At 26.7% G+C, this 19,960-nt stretch overlaps 9 protein-coding genes across 9 annotated transcripts; 4 read left to right on the forward strand and 5 right to left on the reverse strand.

Moving 5' to 3' along the window:
• Positions 1–1,238: 1,238 nt before the first annotated feature.
• On the forward strand, positions 1,239–2,813 carry FG379_001918 (diacylglycerol kinase; the record flags this gene model as incomplete). Its single annotated transcript, XM_067327521.1, has 1 exon — positions 1,239–2,813. One exon carries the CDS (start codon positions 1,239–1,241, stop codon positions 2,811–2,813), a length of 1,575 nt encoding a protein of 524 aa, XP_067184250.1.
• A 412-nt stretch (positions 2,814–3,225) lies between these two features.
• Positions 3,226–5,853, reverse strand: FG379_001919 (uncharacterized protein; the record flags this gene model as incomplete). The annotated part of the gene is made up of 1 exon (XM_067327522.1): positions 3,226–5,853. One exon carries the CDS (start codon positions 5,851–5,853, stop codon positions 3,226–3,228), a length of 2,628 nt encoding a protein of 875 aa, XP_067184251.1.
• A 466-nt stretch (positions 5,854–6,319) lies between these two features.
• FG379_001920 (ring finger domain containing) lies at positions 6,320–7,960 on the reverse strand (the record flags this gene model as incomplete). The annotated part of the gene is made up of 1 exon (XM_067327523.1): positions 6,320–7,960. One exon carries the CDS (start codon positions 7,958–7,960, stop codon positions 6,320–6,322), a length of 1,641 nt encoding a protein of 546 aa, XP_067184252.1.
• A 676-nt stretch (positions 7,961–8,636) lies between these two features.
• On the forward strand, positions 8,637–11,378 carry FG379_001921 (uncharacterized protein; the record flags this gene model as incomplete). The annotated part of the gene is made up of 1 exon (XM_067327524.1): positions 8,637–11,378. One exon carries the CDS (start codon positions 8,637–8,639, stop codon positions 11,376–11,378), a length of 2,742 nt encoding a protein of 913 aa, XP_067184253.1.
• Positions 11,379–11,617: 239 nt separating this feature from the next.
• On the forward strand, positions 11,618–12,367 carry FG379_001922 (uncharacterized protein; the record flags this gene model as incomplete). The annotated part of the gene is made up of 1 exon (XM_067327525.1): positions 11,618–12,367. The coding sequence occupies one exon, from the start codon at positions 11,618–11,620 to the stop codon at positions 12,365–12,367; it is 750 nt and encodes a 249-aa protein (XP_067184254.1).
• Positions 12,368–12,541: 174 nt separating this feature from the next.
• On the reverse strand, positions 12,542–13,306 carry FG379_001923 (uncharacterized protein; the record flags this gene model as incomplete). The annotated part of the gene is made up of 1 exon (XM_067327526.1): positions 12,542–13,306. One exon carries the CDS (start codon positions 13,304–13,306, stop codon positions 12,542–12,544), a length of 765 nt encoding a protein of 254 aa, XP_067184255.1.
• A 908-nt stretch (positions 13,307–14,214) lies between these two features.
• Positions 14,215–15,081, reverse strand: FG379_001924 (uncharacterized protein; the record flags this gene model as incomplete). Its single annotated transcript, XM_067327527.1, has 1 exon — positions 14,215–15,081. One exon carries the CDS (start codon positions 15,079–15,081, stop codon positions 14,215–14,217), a length of 867 nt encoding a protein of 288 aa, XP_067184256.1.
• Positions 15,082–15,383: 302 nt separating this feature from the next.
• Positions 15,384–18,044, reverse strand: FG379_001926 (uncharacterized protein; the record flags this gene model as incomplete). Its single annotated transcript, XM_067327529.1, has 1 exon — positions 15,384–18,044. The coding sequence occupies one exon, from the start codon at positions 18,042–18,044 to the stop codon at positions 15,384–15,386; it is 2,661 nt and encodes an 886-aa protein (XP_067184258.1).
• Positions 18,045–18,739: 695 nt separating this feature from the next.
• FG379_001927 (uncharacterized protein) lies at positions 18,740–19,835 on the forward strand (the record flags this gene model as incomplete). Its single annotated transcript, XM_067327530.1, has 3 exons — positions 18,740–19,169; positions 19,249–19,351; positions 19,445–19,835. The coding sequence occupies 3 exons, from the start codon at positions 18,740–18,742 to the stop codon at positions 19,833–19,835; spliced, it is 924 nt and encodes a 307-aa protein (XP_067184259.1).
• Between the last annotated feature and the right edge of the window lie 125 nt (positions 19,836–19,960).

Genomic DNA, 19,960 nt, shown 5'->3' on the forward strand with positions numbered 1-19,960 from the left:
AAACTCAAAAAAATTACACAAAAATGTATATATTTGTATAGAAAAAATGATTATTCTTAAATTAATTGAATTAATAATGAAAGAAAAACATATTGTTTATCAATAAGTAGAATATTAGCTGAGTTGACAAAATAATGCAGGTAAAAAATAAAAAAGAAATTTGGAATTAAAGAAGCCAATGAAAGTATTATTAACACTTAAGAAATAATAATTACTTATTTTGAGAATACTAATAACAAAAATAATGTTTGGACTATTGTACATCAGTATGCCAATTATTTTTTTAACAATGTCGTTATCTTAAATTTATGCAATGTTATATTAGTCGAAAAAAATATTCAATTTATTATTTGGCTATATTTTTTTCTCATTGTAACTCATATTTACAAGATCCTTTTTCTTCATTCAAATAGTCAACTTCATTTTTTTATCAAATAATACTATAATAATAATAATAATAATAACTCAAGGCTGGACAAAGTTTAAAATTCTACAAATATCGCAATTGTAGTTTCAGTTTCCAATGTTCATAAACATAATAACATATATGTAGCTTTAGAGTATTTAACATTTCCTAGATAATTTAGTAGATTGTTTTATCCCTAATGAATTCCATAGATAACATATCTTCTTTTATTTAGATTTTCATGAATTTTAAATCACTATGCTATCCTTAAAAAAAAAGGAAAAATTAGGAAATATATAAAATGATTAAGTGAACGAGTAACAAAAAGAAAAAAAATACATTTAGACTTCAATACTTGCATGTGAAAAATCGTACTAATTAAAACGAATAATTAATAATATTATAATTAATTGACACAAACAGAAGAAAATATGTTAAATTAGGGCAATGTTCAACGCTTACCGCACAAGCCATGCTTTAAAAAAAAAGTGAATAGTCTCACATAATAAACAAAAATTTGTCAGATTGTTGATTAGAAAATGAGCGCCAAAAAAGGATCCCACTATTTTACGTAAATGATTTGTGGAATAAATATATGAAGTGGTAAATATTATGTAAATTTAAATAAAAAAAGATACATTGAAAAAACAAGAAAAAATAATTGATAACAGGAATACTATAAATCTAAAATACAGTGGTAGCATACTAATTCAAATGTTAAGGACATTAAGAATAGAGTGGAAGTACAAATAGAAAAATTAAGTAATTATAAAACAGTTTAAATAACATTAGTATTAAGATATATTTGTGAATAATTTGTGGGGTAGAAAGAATGACTTCGGTGGATTTTTCTCCGGGATCAAGTTTTAGGAGTGGCTCCTCAATAACATATACTATATTTTTGTTTGTAAATCCAACTTCAGGTGGTAACAAGGCAAACGTTTTCACGAAATCTGGTATGGAAATGTTTAAGATTTCAAATCCAGTAATGGCAAGCGTACATATTTATGATATCCGTGAAGGTGAAAGTGGGAGTAAGGAAGGATTTTTGAAGGTAAAAGAAATAACTAACAATATGAAGGACGAATCAGTCCCTATATATATTATAGCTGCTGGTGGTGATGGCACTGTAATGTGGTGTGTGGATGAATTAGAAAAATCACAAGTGAACTTCGAGAAATTGGCAATAGGGGTAATACCTTTTGGTACTGGGAACGATTTTTCGAGGGCATTGAACTGGATGACAATACTGGACAATCCTTTTGATAACGGTTTGCATAGATTTAGACAACTTATTAATGATTGGGTAACTGCAGACATAATAGAGCATGACATTTGGTCGGTGAAGGCAGTTGTTGATAGCTATGGTTGCTTTTATAAAGTTGATTCTTTTTCGAGGAAAAAAAAAGTAGTTAATAAACAAGGCAAAGGTGGAAAGCAGGGGGGTGGTAATCATGAGTATATGAAAACTGTTGATAGGGGTTCAAATACTATTGCTACAGAGCTTACATTTAGAATGTCTAATTATTTTAGTGTCGGAATTGAATCTAGAATTGGTATAGGATTTGACAGAAACCGTACTAAAAACGCATTTTTAAATAAAATAAGATATGCCTTGGAAGGTGTTAAAAACACATTTCGCCATACCACACCGGTATATGATATCATTGATAAATGTACAGTTGAGATTGATGATGATTCAGAACATAGTTATGAAAAAAAAAATAATGTGCAAAATAACAGTTTCAACAATGGAACAGTGAAATCAGTACCAGGGATCAGGATGACTTCACCATCAGATAAAGTCCTTTTTGTTACTGACAAAAATGAGAGACTTAAAAAGAATTCCTGCAGATGTATAAGAACAGGTGATACTGTTTTTTCACATAAGAATGGCATGAATGACCAAGATCATTTACTTTTTCACAATTCAACAGAGAATGTACATTCTCCAACGCTACTTCCTTGTGCTTCATTGATTTTTATTAATATTCCATCATTTGCGTCTGGAAATGATATTTGGAGATATTGCAAGGGTAATTGTGGCGTTAAGTACAAATTTAAGAGTGAATCTATAGAGAATATGCTCTTCGAACAACAGAAGATGGGTGATGAAAAGATTGAATGCGTTTCCTTTCCATCTGCTGTTGCTATTGGTCTTGAAATTGCAATTAAAGGAATGGGAAGAAGGGTATTTCAAACTGAAGGACCAGTCAGGTTACATTTCAAACAAAAAAATTTACTCGCAACTGGTAGAAAAGTCTATTTTCAGGTTGATGGTGAATTTCTTATTGCTTATCACCCACTTTATTTTGATGTTACTCACTCAAGGAAAATAAGAGTATTACAAGGTAGGGCAGAAAGAACTTTACACGGAAATACTCTTTTTAAGTCAAATTTACATTGACACAATATCACTTATTTTTTGAACAAATTTAAATAATTTTCACTGGCCGATATTCAAGGTATACATATTCATTTACTATGTTACCTACTACTCCGTTTAGTTGACCGTTTTTTTTTTCAACAACAGTAAAATATAGACTTTTTTAAAATATAATTACACCCACTTAGTCCAGTTTTCTCATTTGGTTACTTAAGAAACATTTATTCCGATTTATCTTTAAATTATAATTCTGTGTCATAAATTTAATCATTTATATTCTAAAACCGGTTGAGTATACAGGATAAGATTGAAAATTTAAAATAGGGATTAAGCTAGAGTGGACTATTTGCAAATAATATAATCTAGAATTGAAACATACATTTAGCATCCAAATGAAATATGAAAAAGACATGGATTTCCTTCAATGTTAAATTCAAATACTTGGAAACATAGAACCAAGTTTTTCATGTATGTTATCTGCAAAATAATTTACTATAGGTTTTTCAATATTAGTATTACCTTTATAACTATCGTTATCAATTAATTCATTTTCGTCTTCAAAATAACAGTTAAACTTGTTAAATTCTTCTAACATTTCCTTCTTTTGTTTCAAATCATTTTTGGTTTTTCTTTTTTTAATACTTGGACTAATGTCCTGATTTTGATTTTGTGTGTTAACTTTATCTAAATAAAGGCAATTATCCTCGCACTTTAAACTTTTGCATATATCCATTTCGTTTTCAGATTCAATCTCTTGATCAAAATTATTATATTTTATTTTTAGTCTGTTTGCAATAAAGCCATAAAATTCAAAATCAGTATTTAATCTATAATAAAAAGGAGAGCCATTGAATCTTTCTATGATATTAATAATATTATTATAAAATGATTTACCGATTTGTTTGGCTATAAAGGAGGGAACAGCCTTAGGTACGAAGTTAGGAATTGGAATAATTGATTTTGATAAAAAAGATATTCTAGTCTGCATTGGAGAATTAGGAATTGGTTGTATCACGAAGCATAACGACAATATATCCAATTTTGATGCATTAATTTGGGTATCTTTTACTTTTATACCACAGACGGAATCACTTTTATCCGGAATTGAAACTGCTGTAATTATTATAAATGGCTCTTCCGATAAATCATTTTTCCTGTGAGCATCAATTGCAACACAATATAATGAGCATTGACAGAGTCCTATTGGCCATGGCATATTTGATGAATGCCTAACTATTTGAGTGTAAAGCCCAATGTAAGATAAACACTCTGAATTATTCACAAACGGAGCCCAATGTAAATGCAAATCACTTTCATTAACTATACTTAATACATTTAATGGACATGTATTTACAATACAATCACACAATATTAAAAACTCTGATTCAGATCTCATTGCCCACCACATTCCCATATTTGAATCACCAAATGAATTCCATTCGTGTTTCGAGTTATCATTTATATTATCCTTTTGGTCAGATATTAAATTTATGTTTCTATCCTTCTCTCCATCATCATCTTCACATTTAATATAACTTTTTTTTCTCATCTTCAGCGCAGAAACCAAATCCATATAACTAGATGAACACTTATATAGTGAAAATCTCAGACGATGTATGTGAATATCCGTAACCAACTTTACAATAAAATGTTTTAATCTGTCAAATTCTCCATTTTTTTCATAGTTTGATTCCGATTCATTTGTTCGTATTATACATCTAACTTCTGTCGGAAATTTTATATAGTTGAGCGAATAATTCCTGCTTTTTATACTTAAAAATTTATTACTAAAAACTGGAAAACAATTATTTGAAAATATCATGCAAGGAAACTCATCCAATGAAAATATTTTTGCATTTTGAGTTAAAGAAGTATCATTCTTATTATTCTTAATTGATCTTGATATTGTTTTTTTTGCACTTTCATTATTATTTTCTAATAGAGGAAAGCATTCTGCGAACAATTTACCCCTTTTTATATTGTTATTATTTCCCAATGACCCAGAATTAGAAAATTCAACTACTGAAGCCAATTTATTCTTTAATTTTCTTGTAATTCCACTACCACCTTGTACTACTGGACTGTTTCCATTTCCTATAATATTATTTGTGCTATTTTTAATTGGAACACCATTACGGTTCAAATAAATTAAATCCAGGTATATTAACAGATTCTGACTTTGATTTTTTTTGTCATAATTACTATTTGAAATATTTAATTCAGATATTAAGTTATTTGTAATTTTGTTTGAGCTTAGCTTTAGCCCCTTTAAAGAGCTATGAAAAGGACTTAAAATGATAGGTGAACAACGCCCTCCTGTATGTCTAATATTCTTGTGTGAAAAGCTATCTATATTTTTGTTATCTATTGAACTAAAATTTTGACTCTCATTGGAATTAATATAATTTAAATTAGAGTTGTTCAGAACATTATTTGAGGATATTACTAAACTCATTTCCAAATAAACACTCTTGTCAATTCCATATTTACTTAATATTGAATAAAGGAGCATTGAAAGCTCCAAATATTTAGAATATGCATAATATGGGTAATTATTTTTTATGTATATATGAATTTTCTCATATAACTCCTCTAATTTATTTATATCTAATTCCAATTCGCCACCTTCACTTTCAAAGCTACTTTTGTCATTTGCAAAAGAAATTGATTCGTTTGTCTGAGGAGTTTCACCAATAAATGAATTCCTTCCCGAACCAACTGAAGTTTCTAAAAATATTAACGTCGAATTTGGTGTTGTATTCTCTGAGTATGCACTATTTTTTGGTGTCATTTCATATCCACAATCCTCAACTATTTCATTAAATTTAAACGTCTTTAAATTTAATACTTCATTTCTGATATCAAAGCTTGAGTAATCAACTAAATTGCTATTTTTAATTGAAATTTCGTTTTCATTTATTTCATTTCTTGTTTTTTCCTGATAAAAACTTTTACCAGCTAATTTCTGAACCTTGTTTATGTTTAAATTAATATTATTTTCAGAAGTAAATTTCTCATTATATATTTTATTTTCCTTATTTCTTTTGAAAAATTTCACCATTATATTATTATTATTATTTATAATCCACTTTTAATTATTAAATATTTTACTTTTTTTTAATGACTATATTAAAGGCTTAGTCTAATTCGTTTGTGTTTGTATTGAACTACATATTCAATTTTAATTGATTAACCAAATCAAATTTTCGAATAATAAATAATAATCACTGACTACCTCACATCTGAATATTAAAATAAAGAAAAATATATTACCTTATTCTATTATCTGATTTTGTATTTACACTAATTATAAAAGTAATAATTTTAATGTATTGTTATATTTTCTATGTTATTTATTGCTATTTTTCTATATATGTTTATTAACCTATACCTTTTTCACTCTATTCAGTTATACATTTATCTATTATAATTTATTTATACTTTTTTGTTATTCTTATATTGTTATATTTTGATCCACTTACCGCCATGCATGCATTTTTTGGGAAATTATGAATACCCGCTTTTTATTAATTATTTACATTGAACTTGGGTTTTCTTGTTGAGAAGAAACTTGAAATTGACTGAGAATTCTTTTGTACAACCTTCCTTTTCTGACTACCTTTTCTAATATTTAATAAACTTGAATATTTTAACATCGGAGATTCATCATTTTTGACTTTGTTACCAATTTGTTCATTTGATTTATCAATTTGGTTGTCATTTTGTGGGCTTATTTCATTGAATTCTTGATTACTAGTTTCTTTAAATGTTGCCATTGAAGAATATAAAGATGAGGCTAACTTGTTTGAAGGTTGTTTCGCATTATCTATTTTTCTATTTTGAATTTGCTTAGAAATTGAAGTAAATGATTCATCACCAACTTCGAGATCATTTTGAATATCTATAGCATAATCTTCTTTTTTAGCTGAAAGATTTACCGAGTTGATCTTTTTACTATTGCAAAACGCTTTCTCATTTTTTTTAATATTGACAAGTTTTTGTTTAAGTGATATACATTCATTCATAGCAATTGCATTAGAATCCCTTAATTGATAACATTTAGCCTTCCACTGGCTAGATTTTTCTTTCAGTTTATTATAACTTTCTGTAAGTCTAATGAATGCTTTTGACAATGTTTTCAGTGCATCAAATGCATCCTCACCTTTTTTGTTTGAGTTACAGTCTTCAAGTGGATTGAATCCTATTAAGGTTGAAATTTGAATGATTTCTTCATCATTCACCTGAAAATTATCTTGAAAGCTATCATTTAAGAATTTTGAAATGGCTAAATTTGATTGAAGATGCGTATATTTTTTATTAATATCAAAGTATCTTTGGTTTAATTCGCCCAATTCATGGGTCACCCTATTTAAATCGTCCCTTAAAACCTCATTTTTTTTTTCCAATGCATCTATTGTATCTTTACTTGAATTTAAATTAGTTTTAAACTCTTCTAACTGCGCTTTGAGTGAATCTTTATCTTTCAAATGAACCATTGATTCATCGGAAATAAGTTTTAGCTTTAATTTACATGATAATGAATTGCATTCTTTTTTTTTAAGACCGTCTTGCTCATTATGTTCATTTTCTTTGTTTATACATTCCATATTTTTTGTATCAGAATCTTCATCTAGGACCAGTGTTTCGTCTATTGTAATATTTACTATATCACAAAGAGTCAAGAGCGAGCATGGTACTCTACATAAGGGGCATGTAGGTTCAGTATCATCATTTACTAGATAACCTAGTCTACTCCCATTTATAGAAGATATACTTGAACTTCTATTTGTTGGGTCAAATTTTGAAAGCCATGAATCAATACATTTTTTATGGAATACATGACCACATACAGTTATGACAGTTAAATTTTTTGTGAGATATTCCCTGCATATTGAACAATCTGGTATCCTAAGTTTAATTTTTTTAGAATTAATATAATTAATTTGTGCATCTCCTTCTATATCAATGTTTTCATCGCCTGATTTTACTATTTCGGTTTCTTTAAACAATTCTATCACTGAGTTATCTTTAATGTTTGAATCAGATATTTGGATTACGTTATTATCATTATTATTGTCACTGTTAAATATATTTCTAGTTTTTTTATTTATCTTATTCCTCGAAATTCTCTCAAGATATTCATTATCCAACAAAATATCACCTTTCATTTATAAATTTTATCCTAATTAATTTTTCTACCTATAATTATCTATCCCTTATTAAACAATATTTTCATTTTTATTATTTTCTTTGTACATATTTATTAATGTGAAAATATATATCACTTATGTAGTAGCTTACAAAAAAAAAGATAATACGATAAAATGAACTTTAAAATAATGTTTTACTTACAAAAATAAAATTCGATACTACCTATTATTACACACTATTTTATATTGCAAATATTTTAATATATTTACAACAATTCTCACACCGCCTCAAAATTATTAACTTTAGAAATGTGTTAGACCAAATTTGCTAACACAATTATCAATCCATTAATCACTTTTTTTCTTTATTAAAAATAAATTAAATTAAATGGGAATAAATTATTACATTTTTCCTTTAAATAAAATTACTACTATACATTTAGAAATTAATGTAAAAATGGTATTATTCATTTAAATCAGCAAGTCAATTTAGATAACTTTTTAAATTGTGTATAATACTTATTTATTGCAAATAAAATTAATACATCAGGAAATCATTGTATTTATTGAAATATATCGTTTTATTTTAATATTATATTTTAATATTTAATATTTATTGATTTTAATAATAGATTCGAATGATTTTTTTTAATTGTATTATAATTGTATGAAATCTTAAATTTGCATCAGTAAGATGACATATATAAGAGGTATTTGGTTATTTGGAAATTCAATGAGAGGTAGCTTAGAATTAATATTAAGTAGAAGGTATAAAACAGTTGAGAACAGAGTTAAAGAATTGCTAAGTGAAAACAATTATATATGCATACCAGATGATAATAAAATATTGGATTGGTTTTTAAATAATATATTATACGAAAATGTAGCAAAATTCCCTTCTAAAAATGTTCCTTTAATATTTAAGAGTAATACTTTAGGGGGGGTATTTTCTGTAGATAACATTCAAACAAATGATTGTGGTGAAATAGATGTAAACAAGTTACAAAAAATTTCTTATAAACAGCTACTTAATTACATGCATATTAGCAATGAAAAAGGCAAAATTTTTTGCATTTGGCCATTTATATACTCATTTAGAAATGGATTTTTTTTACTTGCATTATTATCCTTAGAAGAAAGTATTTCAATTAATCCAAAAGTATTAAGTATATATAGATCTTTCTGTGGTGACTTTTTCAATTATGTAAGTAGAGAAAACAACGAATTTGATGATTTTGAAACAATTAAACTCGTTGAAATTAGAATTGCTTTACAACTATTAGAAGACCTATTGACTATTATTTGTTCAAATCAACATGATGATTTAATTGATATTAATAACATACAAAAGATATGGAGAATAATGATCCCTTTTGGCTCTCCCATTTTGGATAATAAGGAAGTTGAAAATATTCTGGACGTCTCATCAAACATTGGCATTCCAAAATATCTCATTAGGCTTTTAGAAGAAAATCATGTTAAATCAAAACAAAAAATACCAAATTATAAATTTAATAATGGCCAAGGTAATGGTGAAGGTAGTACTAACATTATTGAAGATCAAATTGAAGAAGATAAAAGCAAGTATTTATTTGGTGATTTTTATTTGGATTCAGTAAATGAAACATCTGAAGAAGTGGGAATAAATTCAGAGATAGAATTTAATGATGATTTTTCAGCAACTGTTCCTATTTCCGCAAATAAAAACTTGTTCATAGATGCTTTTAGTTATGGGATCGGAAAACTATCAACAAATAAGAAAGGATTAGACTATACGAACAATTCTAATTTAGATTATACCCTAAAATTTTCTTTAACTGAAATTATTTCATGCTTTGCCAAAAAACACCCTTTATGTACAGAAATTAAATATGAGAATTCACTTGTTGACGACTACACAGCTGAAAAATTTATGGAACAAATAAGTAAACCATATTCTAGTTTTATATCTGGAACTTTCAAGTGTTCAGGTAAACTCCCTAGTTCTGTTTCTATATCTTGTGATGTATTACTTCCTTGGCAAAAAGTATTTGTAGAAGAGGAAACAGATTTATTAGTGAATTACAATGAATTAAATACACATATGAACATTACTTATATTAACAATAACCTAAATGTAGATTCTATTAATAATAACAATAATAATAATAATAAACACAAATATAAATACATCCAACCATACATTCTAGCTAAAGATAATGTATCATGTACTAAAATATCTGATGAATATTTTGACCTAGAAAAACAAGTATATAAAAAGTTTAATAGTGGAATTTCTCAAGGTTTCAATAATGGTAAATTAGAAATACCTTTTTCAAGATATAAATTAAGTTGGAAAAATAATCAAATCAATTCATCCGAAATTTTTTCATACTGGTACCCATATGAAAAAAATATACCAATTAAAGGTTATTTTACAATATTGCCTGAAACAAAAGAACCAATAAATCAAATTGCTGGCTCTAGATCAAAAGGTAACTTTAGACCTATATTAATTCACGATTTTCAAATGGAGTATTGTCTTTGTTTAGATCCAAAAATAGTAATTGGATTGGAGCAGTGTCAAATAACCATCCCACTTGTTCCTGGAACACTAAAATATGGAAGAAATAGAGATATAATTCCAAGTATGATAATATTCAATCATACACTTAAAACAAGTATGGGTAGCGTTACAATTTCCCCTGATAAGAAATCAATTTATTGGGTTATAAATAACCCAAAAGAACTAATATCTAAGAAAACTACAAATAATAGTTCAAAAATTAATAACTCTTCAGATCTAAATAGATCAATACATCTTTCAACAAATTCTCAAAAACAAAACTCTCTTATACAAATAAGAATGAATGGTAGTGTAAGAATAAGGCTTATATATAAGGAAAAAAACAAGTTTAAAAATAGAAATAAAAACAGTAGAATAATGATGAATGAAAATGTATTTGATAAAAATAATGGAAATAACATTGTTTTTTTTGACAAACCATTAATTTCTCCAATATTAGAGTCTTATCCAATAGATATTTCTGTTGAATCTGGTATTCCACATTACTATAAAAGCAAAGTTGATGATAACAATGAATTACTTTACTCAGCTCCAAATCCTTTCGCTATAGGTATACAATCTTTATTAAATCATCCTATTAAAGATATAGATCCAATGTGGCTATTAGAACTACACCCAAAAATAGCTCGCTATACTGACATGAATAACACACTGTCACAAAAAGAAATCTACAAACAATTAATGGATTTGATTTTTTCATATTCCCTTGTTAGTTTTGTTGCTAACTTAAGTTCAAATTATGATGAATCAACTTATAGAGGGATTCATATTCCAAACAACACTATTAAAATCAATCCAAAAGCACTGGGATTTATTGGTCCTGAAATATATTCTAATTCTGGAAAATATATTATATGGAGAAATTCATAACTATTTCATATTCTAATTCCATAAATATATTTCTAAATTTCCATCTTCTGTATTGTGTGTAATTTTATTTATATTAGTTTACTCATTAAATTTTAATTTCACTTTGTGGGGTTACGCTCTAACTTCTTGTCAAGTAAATTTCATATTTGACTCTTCAAATTAGTAGAGTAGAATTTTAGATTATAACAATTTGTTTATTATTAATAATAATTTTATTTTCCTGAAAAAAAAACATCTAAATGATATTTCAAAGACCTGCTTTATCGTCCTTATTAATAATAGGACTTGTAAACATTATTAATCTCAATTTGATTGAATGTCTGTCACCTCCATCACTTAGATCCGATAGAATATCATTCAATAGTCAAAAAATGAGAAAAGAAATGGAAAATATGTATGTTGAATGTACAGGTGCATTAAATAATTGGTCTTATATCGTTAGAAAAAGTGTTAAACTGCTAGTCAGTGACAATAACAATAAAAGTGATGTAATAATAGATACAATATATGAAATAGGGTCCCAATTGTTACTGATTGAAAATAGTTTCTTAATTTGCAAATCTGAACTTGAAATGAATGGGGTTAAAGTTGTGGACATTAGTGAAAAAATTGACTTAGAAGAAATATATAATCAATTAAAATTAAACAACATGAATAATGAAGCATTAGAAAGTATATATAAAGTAGAAAATTTAAAAGATAGAATTAAACTCCTTAAAAGCCAATACGAGTTCTTAAAAGAAATAAAAACTGGAATTCTTAAATTTGAACCAAAAGACGTTTGTTATAAGTGCAATATATTTCGTGCACAATTGTCACTTATTGGAATTTTAAATAAACTTGGACTTATTTATGATAAGTACATACAGGAACTCGAAGATAAAATTGAAAACCTCATTTTTGAAAGTGAAGTTGCGACCGAATCAGAAATATATGACTCTGATTCAACATCACCTTTGATTTCAGTTCAACTTCATGATTTGGACTAAAAAAAATGAAGATATAGAAAAATAACTCGTTCAAAATTTAATGATCAACTAATACTAAATTAAAAAAAAAAAAAAAACAAAGTATCATTATTTTACATAAGTATTCACATAGTAATGTGAATATCATACAACCTTGTAATTATTTTGTTTGTCATTATTATTTATTATATTGGTTTAAATATTTGGTTTAATTGTTTTGTTTTTAAATGAGTTTAGTTTAATTACATTTGTCACACTTTTCTGAGCAAAATATTCCTTTAGTATAGGATTATTTGACTTTCCAACTTTACGATAACTGACCGAAGAAATATTAACAACTCTTGGCCTTGATTTTGAAGATTTGAATAATTCTGATGAGGGCATTGACTTTGTTCCAGAATATAATGGTGGGTTAAATATTGAAGATGATTTTGGTGATAATGATGATATACACAATAATGAAGTTGTTCGCCTTTTAGAAAAATTGTTACTTTGATTAATAGAATTGCAGTTATCGGTTAATTTACTGTTATTTGAACATTTTATAACACTGTTCCTATGTTTAATTTCAAAATCTGTCTTTTTTCTGAAATAAAAATCTCTAAAACTTTCATTTTCTGATTTGCTTTCAAGAATATGCCTCCTATCAGAGTATTTTACTTTCATTGCACTTTCCCAAAGGCTATCCCAAACTTCTTTCCCCATATTTTCACCAAAGGAATTTTCTATTCCAATGTTATTTTTTTCTGCAGAAATAAGTTCATTATAAGTAGAACCTTTAAAGATTAGTTTTATTAATTTTGTTGAAAGACCTTTTTTCTCCAATCCTTTAATAGAATTTCTTATTGGTATTAGTTTTTTGATACATAAATTAGTTAATGAAGGGAAAATCTTGTTTCTAGTTAATGATTCTCTCAATAATCCAGTGCATGAAAGTCTTGATGTGCCTGAAACGTTCATTATTATTTGTTATATGTTATGATATATAAATCAAATTATCTTGAAAAATAACAATTAGTCTCGTTGTTAAAATAAAACTAACATTTTATTTTATTATTATCTGTAAATTTCACTTTTCTTAATTACAAAAATGTACATATTTTTGAAGAATAATTAAAAAAATTTTTTTTAATTGCTGATACTCATTTACATATTTTTCCAGAAAATTGTGTTAAAATTGTATATCCCGCATACATTGACTTTAGTAAAAGTGGAAATTTTTATAACACTTTTTTGATATTTACTATTTTCTCACAATTTACAATTTTTATACTAATATTGCACTGAAACCACATTTTTATTTAGTTTTAGGTTGCAATTATAATTAGTTTTATTCTCTGAATAGAATACATAAATATAATCAGTATTAAGGTCATTTGTGAAATTAGGATACATAGAAATACTATAGAAAAATAACAGAACAAAGATGATATATGACTTGAGAAATAACTATTATTAATTTTTTAGAACATGCAAATGTAGTTTTCTCCTGAATTTTTTATTACATGCAAACAACAAAAAAGTCATACATTTCGTATAATGATATTCACTCTTGTATATACAGTACTATTAATTATTACTTCATTTAGTTAATTTTTAAAGGAACCAAATTATATTTTCTTTTCATAAGTGACGTGTTACCTCGAACTATCCACTTGTAAATATTCGAGAATAAAATGATTCATTATATTAATAATACTTATTTAAATAAACTTTCTATTTTACCAATTTAACACATATTTTCACGTTTCACTCATAGTAAGATTTATTCAAATGAACTCATTGTGAATTTTTGGCAAACATCCAATATAAATGAATAATTCACAAACAACAAAATAATAACAAAATCACAAATTTTCATTCATAGTTTATTTAGTTGAAAGATTAAGAATATCTTTAGTGAAGGCGTTTCTTACAGCTTCATTATTAGAAAGCAAGGCACTCTGTATTTCAGTTTGTAACTCCTCTTCACTGATCAATCCTAAATGAAATTGTCTTACGAAATTTAATAAAGAAAAATAAGATTCACTAGGTAATACTTGACTAATTCTATTCCAAACACCACTTTTAGAGACTGACATAGAAATATCGCCAATAAGACCTGGTGTTCCTACTGCAGATGATGATAAACAGGTTTTAAGGGAGTTACTTTTATTTTGTTCATTATTATTTGTGTAATTTATTGGGCATGATACAAAATTACTTGGGTGCAGAATTACTTCTGACATCATGAGTCCAGGTATTTCCTTAATTTCAATATTTTCTGATTGCTCCAATAATAATGTACTTTTTTCGTCATTATCGTTATCCTCTCTTTTATTTAAAATATTATTAATATTCACAACTCCGGATAAACGCGACACATCAGCAAACTTCGAATGACATCTTTCAATTCTTCCTAAAAATTGTTCGTAATCGCCTTTCAATTCTATTAAATCATTAAATGCCTCTTCTATCCTCGCATCTCTATCTTTTAATTTCGAATCTAATGTATCCAGAAGATTGTAAAGTTTATTTTTTTCTGATTTTAATGTGTTTATTTGTTTATATGAATAATCTAGTTTATTTCTTAAATCCGTTATTTTTCTATCCTTAAAATTCAGTTCATTTTTCAAATTTTTTGTTTGGTCTTCAAATTCTTTAACTAAATTTCTAAATGCTTGGTCAGAAAGCTTTAATGCTCTTTCTTGCAGTGAATACCAATCACTTGGAGAGTCCTTGACATGAGAATTCATACGAGAAAAAAATTTATTATGAAAACAATTAAGTTAATATTAAATAGGTAAAAAAATTCTTTATGTTATAGGTATTTAAACAATTAATTAATAATCGATACTAAATTAATCTTATTTTTGTTTATGCACAAAAGTTGTGTGAGTTCAATTTCTAAAGGAAAAAAAAAACACCCTTGTGTGAATTACTTTAGGTTAATTTAACTATTAAAATTGTGACATATTTACTCCTTAATTACGACTTAAATAACTAATGAAATAAAATGAAAACGTAAAATAAGTAAATTACTAAATTATTAAACAACTTAACTCCCGTTTTTTCTTGTTTTTTTAATATTGCCTTGATTCTCATTTGTTATTGTGTCAAACAAAAATTTAGAAGTATGAACACCTGTTCTATTTTCTTTTTCGATAAGTCCTCCTCCTAAAACATGCACCTTTTTTGAACTATTTTTGTCATTAAAATTATTTTTACTTCCTGTTTGCATCTGATTTCTTACTAGTGTTATTATATTTGCTAAAGATGAGTACGATGATGATGCTGTATTATTATTACTATTACTATTATTATTATTATTATTCCAAAATCCATTCAACTCATTACTTTTACCATTTCCAGAAATATATTTTGGCTTAGAAGATGAATACTTCTCTGGATAATAAGCTCTTAAGGATATTACTGGTCCATTATTTCTTTTTTGATCATCAGAAACAGGATTGTTCGGAACATCTTTTGAAAGCTTTTCATTTAAATTATTCATTCTCACTAATTTAACTGATGAATTTGAGCTGTAAAATGCAGATGATGATGAAGATGACGATGATGATGAAGACGATGATGAAGATGATGAAGATGATGAAGATGATGAAGATGATGAAGATGATGAAGATGATGAAGATGATGAAGATGATGATGATGATGATGAAAACAAATTGTCATTCTTATATACATCATCAAAATCAGTTTCACCATATATATGTAAAATACTACTTGATAAATTTTTCTGATTCTGATTAAATTGAGACTCAAAAGAATTTTCATCAGAATCAAAAAGAGGTGAAGATTGAACATAGTATCTTTCAGATAAAGTTGTATCACCATTTCTTTTTTTCCCATTCACGTTTCCTCTATTCAAATGACTATTATCTCTATCTTCTCTATCCAATTTTTTCATATATATATCTTTGCATTCAATTATAGATGTTGTTTTCAATTTATTATTCTCAGCATCATTATTATTGAATGGCTCATTTTCTTGACTTTCTAACAATTCAATGATACTTTTATCATCAGAAGATTGACTATACTGAGAACCACTGAACATTGTATTTTTTAGATTTTTAGAACCTTGACTTTCTTTATTATTTGTTGAAGCTATGTAGTCATTTAAATTTAAATTAGTTTGTATTGAAGGTCTTCTTTGTTGTGAATAGTTTCTCTGATACAAATGACCAAAATTTGAATTGTTAATATGAACATCATTATTTTCAATTCTATTAAATATATTTGACCTATTTCCAGATTTATACGTAGAATTAGAAGAACCATCATTATAAGCAAAATTTGTTAAATCTACGTATTCTGAATTATAATATGATGTTATGTTGATTGCGCCTTCTAGCATTTCTAGTATAGAAGAACCTCTTTCAGATCTATTTGCACCAGATCTTCTTAATCTTTGATCCCTTCTATTTCCTCTAATTACACCTCTATTTCTATGTTGCCTCATGCTTCTATTATTATCCTCATGATCAACAGTCTCTATTTCGTTTTGAACTGTTCTCGATCTTCGATTAATATTCGCATTTGTGTTTCTAGTTGATCTTGTAATTCTTCTATTATTATTTATTAAATCAGAAGATGCATCATCATTTACAGTTGTCCTTATATTTGTTTCAGACATTCTTTGTGCTCTAGATCTTGTAGTAACACCCATGTTGTTTGCATTGCTTGAAGAATTTTCGTCTATTTCCAGTACAAAATCATCATCTTCACGTCTATTTATCCTTAAATTACGATTATTATTCGTATTTGATCTACTATTAGCTCTATTATTATTCCTGTTGTTTCTTCTTCTACTTCTTAAACATCTCGGACAGAACCATTCACCACTTGGAACGCTATCCAATGGAGGGTTCAAGCAATATGTATGGTATCCTTTATCACATCTGTCACATAGTAATAAAACCTCCTCATGATCATTTAGTCTGCAAACTTCACATGCAAAATTAGCGAAAGGATCTTCATCCAAATCATTACAATCCAATTTCTTTTTTTCAACTTTAATTACCTTAATTGGAATTGAAAACTCACCTGGAATGTGATTGTATGCATTTATTTGATCAAAATCTCTTTTACATAAAGGACATTGAGTAGCTACATCAGACCATTTCTTTATGCATACGAAACAAAAAATATGCTTACAAACCAACAAACCACCTATTATTAACTCATCACTATTATTTTCTAAAACCATTTCATCACCTATATTATTTGTCTTCTCATTATTATTATCAAAATCTTTTAATTGCACCACCGAATTTTTTTTAATACTTAATAAATCTTGAAGAGTCATCAAACATATTGCACATTCAACTATATTATTGTTATTATTTTCGAAATTTTCTGAAGGTGTGGAATTAGTTTTTTCTTTATCATTAATAAAGCCGTCAGCCATCATAACAACTCTATTTACATTATTAGCTGACAATTTTAATGATTTCCTTCTCAAACCATTGCTTTTAGGTGTGTCTAGTTCTAAATGATTATTCCTCAAAGCACTGTTTTGTCTACAATCATACACGACCCTTCTTAATGAAGAATGTGTTCTATGGATATTACTAATACCCTGAGAATCTGAACCATCCTCCACAGTATCATTTATTTTATTATCATCATCGTCAAACAAGGTTTCAATCTCATTTGAATTTAACAAAACGTCATCTGTAATATCTACCTCCTCCATAGTTCCCAACCCCCTTACTCTTAAAGGAGGTAAAATGTTAATTCAATAGTATAATATTGAAATCATCAATTTAAATACTATATAAAAGGGTTTAGATAGCCTTAAAGTTGTTTATATTTCTATTTGTGTTTTTATCTTTATACTAAATGTATGTACACTATTTAATATTAAAGAACACAAATTATATAATATTACATTAATTAGCCCACTATTAGTTTTAAGCTTTTATTGTTAAATATTGATCTTTATTAGTTTATCAAATAATTAGAGTAAACACAATCTACTTGATATATATGTGCATATATCTATAATGAATAATGACTAACAAATTTTTATACTTTCTTTAAACAGTTAAATTACGCACTTGGTTAGTATAACTATCTTGAGGGATGTCAATGCTTGCCCGCTTAAATTCTATTACAGATGAAAATTGAGTCATTCAAATAAAATTAAGAATAGAATTTCAAAGTTATAGTTCATTAAAATTTAAATTGCATTAATTATACTTATTTTCTACAATAAAAATAGCCTTTTGAATGTTTAAATAACAAATTTAGCTTAGTAATTCACATATTTAATGAAAGCAACATTATTGTGTATTGGAAACTACTTATTAAATACTAGTATTAATTGTAGTACCTTGACAAGATTTCATTTATGAATAGTGTCAATTTTATATAAAATAGAAACTAAAAATGGAGTCAGACAGCTCAGTAGAACAACCAAGTAGAAGGAAAGTGTTAAGAAAGCAAGCACTTGAGATCAAAGCCTTAAAAGATGAATGGAAAAAGGCTTTAAATGAATGCAAAAAGAAAGGTTCTAAAAAAGAACTTGATAAAGAATACAAACATAAACTTGAAAGCCTTGAATTGACTCATAAAATGGAATTGATGAAAATTTCAAATAATGTAACTGTTAATGCTTCAGAAGGTTTGAATGATAACGAAAGTATTTTCAATCTTATCGAAAATGTGATTTGTAAAAATTCCAATAAACAAGATGTAACTCACCCAATTTATAAAAATGCTACTGAAAAAATATCTAAAAACGAAAAAAGAAGAAGAAAAAAACAAAGAGAGCTAGAATTAGATCATTTGAGACTTGTTGAAGAATATTCTCTGAATTGTAAGTTGTTTTATCAAATTTCATGCAATAATAATTATCATTTAATATAAAATTAATATATATATATTTTTTAATTTAGCCGATAAAATTGCGGAAATTGAATTAAACACAATAAATGAAAAGTTGAAAGAATTAAAATTAAAGTTATTTAATATAAGTCCTGATGGTAATTGTCTATTTGGGTAAGTTAATTACACAATTAAACAGGAACACTTAATCACACTAATTTTGTAAATTATTTTGTAATAATAATCAATTGAAAATTGTTTTGTTAGTTCAATTAAACACCAGTTAGAACAAAAGGATATAGGAATATACTCGATTAAAGAGTTAAGAAAAATTGCTGTAGATTACATTGTACAAAATAGAGAAACAATGGAACCTTTTGTATTAGCATCGGTTGAAAATTCAGATATAACTTTCGAGAACTATTGCGATAACATTAGGGACACAAATGAGTGGGGAGGGGAGGTTGAATTAGTTGCTCTTTCAAATTCATTAAAAATACCAATAGCTGTTATTCGTTCTTTGAATCATAGAAATGAGTATTACGGTGAACATTTTCATGTAAATGACGGTACACAAAATGGAAATACTCTTTTTATAGTTTATCATATGCATTTATTTGCAAATGGATCTCACTACAACTCGACAGTTGACTTATAAAATCCTTAAATTGAATTTTCAGTTGAAATGTTTCAATATTTTTAATATGAACTATTGTCACTTTTGTGAGGACTGACTTTTTTATCAATATTATTTTTATTAAAAAAAATGAGTTGCTACAGCGT

The sequence above is a fragment of the Cryptosporidium bovis genome (genome assembly GCF_009768925.1).
Source record: "Cryptosporidium bovis isolate 45015 chromosome Unknown contig_27, whole genome shotgun sequence".
Classification (NCBI taxonomy): domain Eukaryota; phylum Apicomplexa; class Conoidasida; order Eucoccidiorida; family Cryptosporidiidae; genus Cryptosporidium; species Cryptosporidium bovis.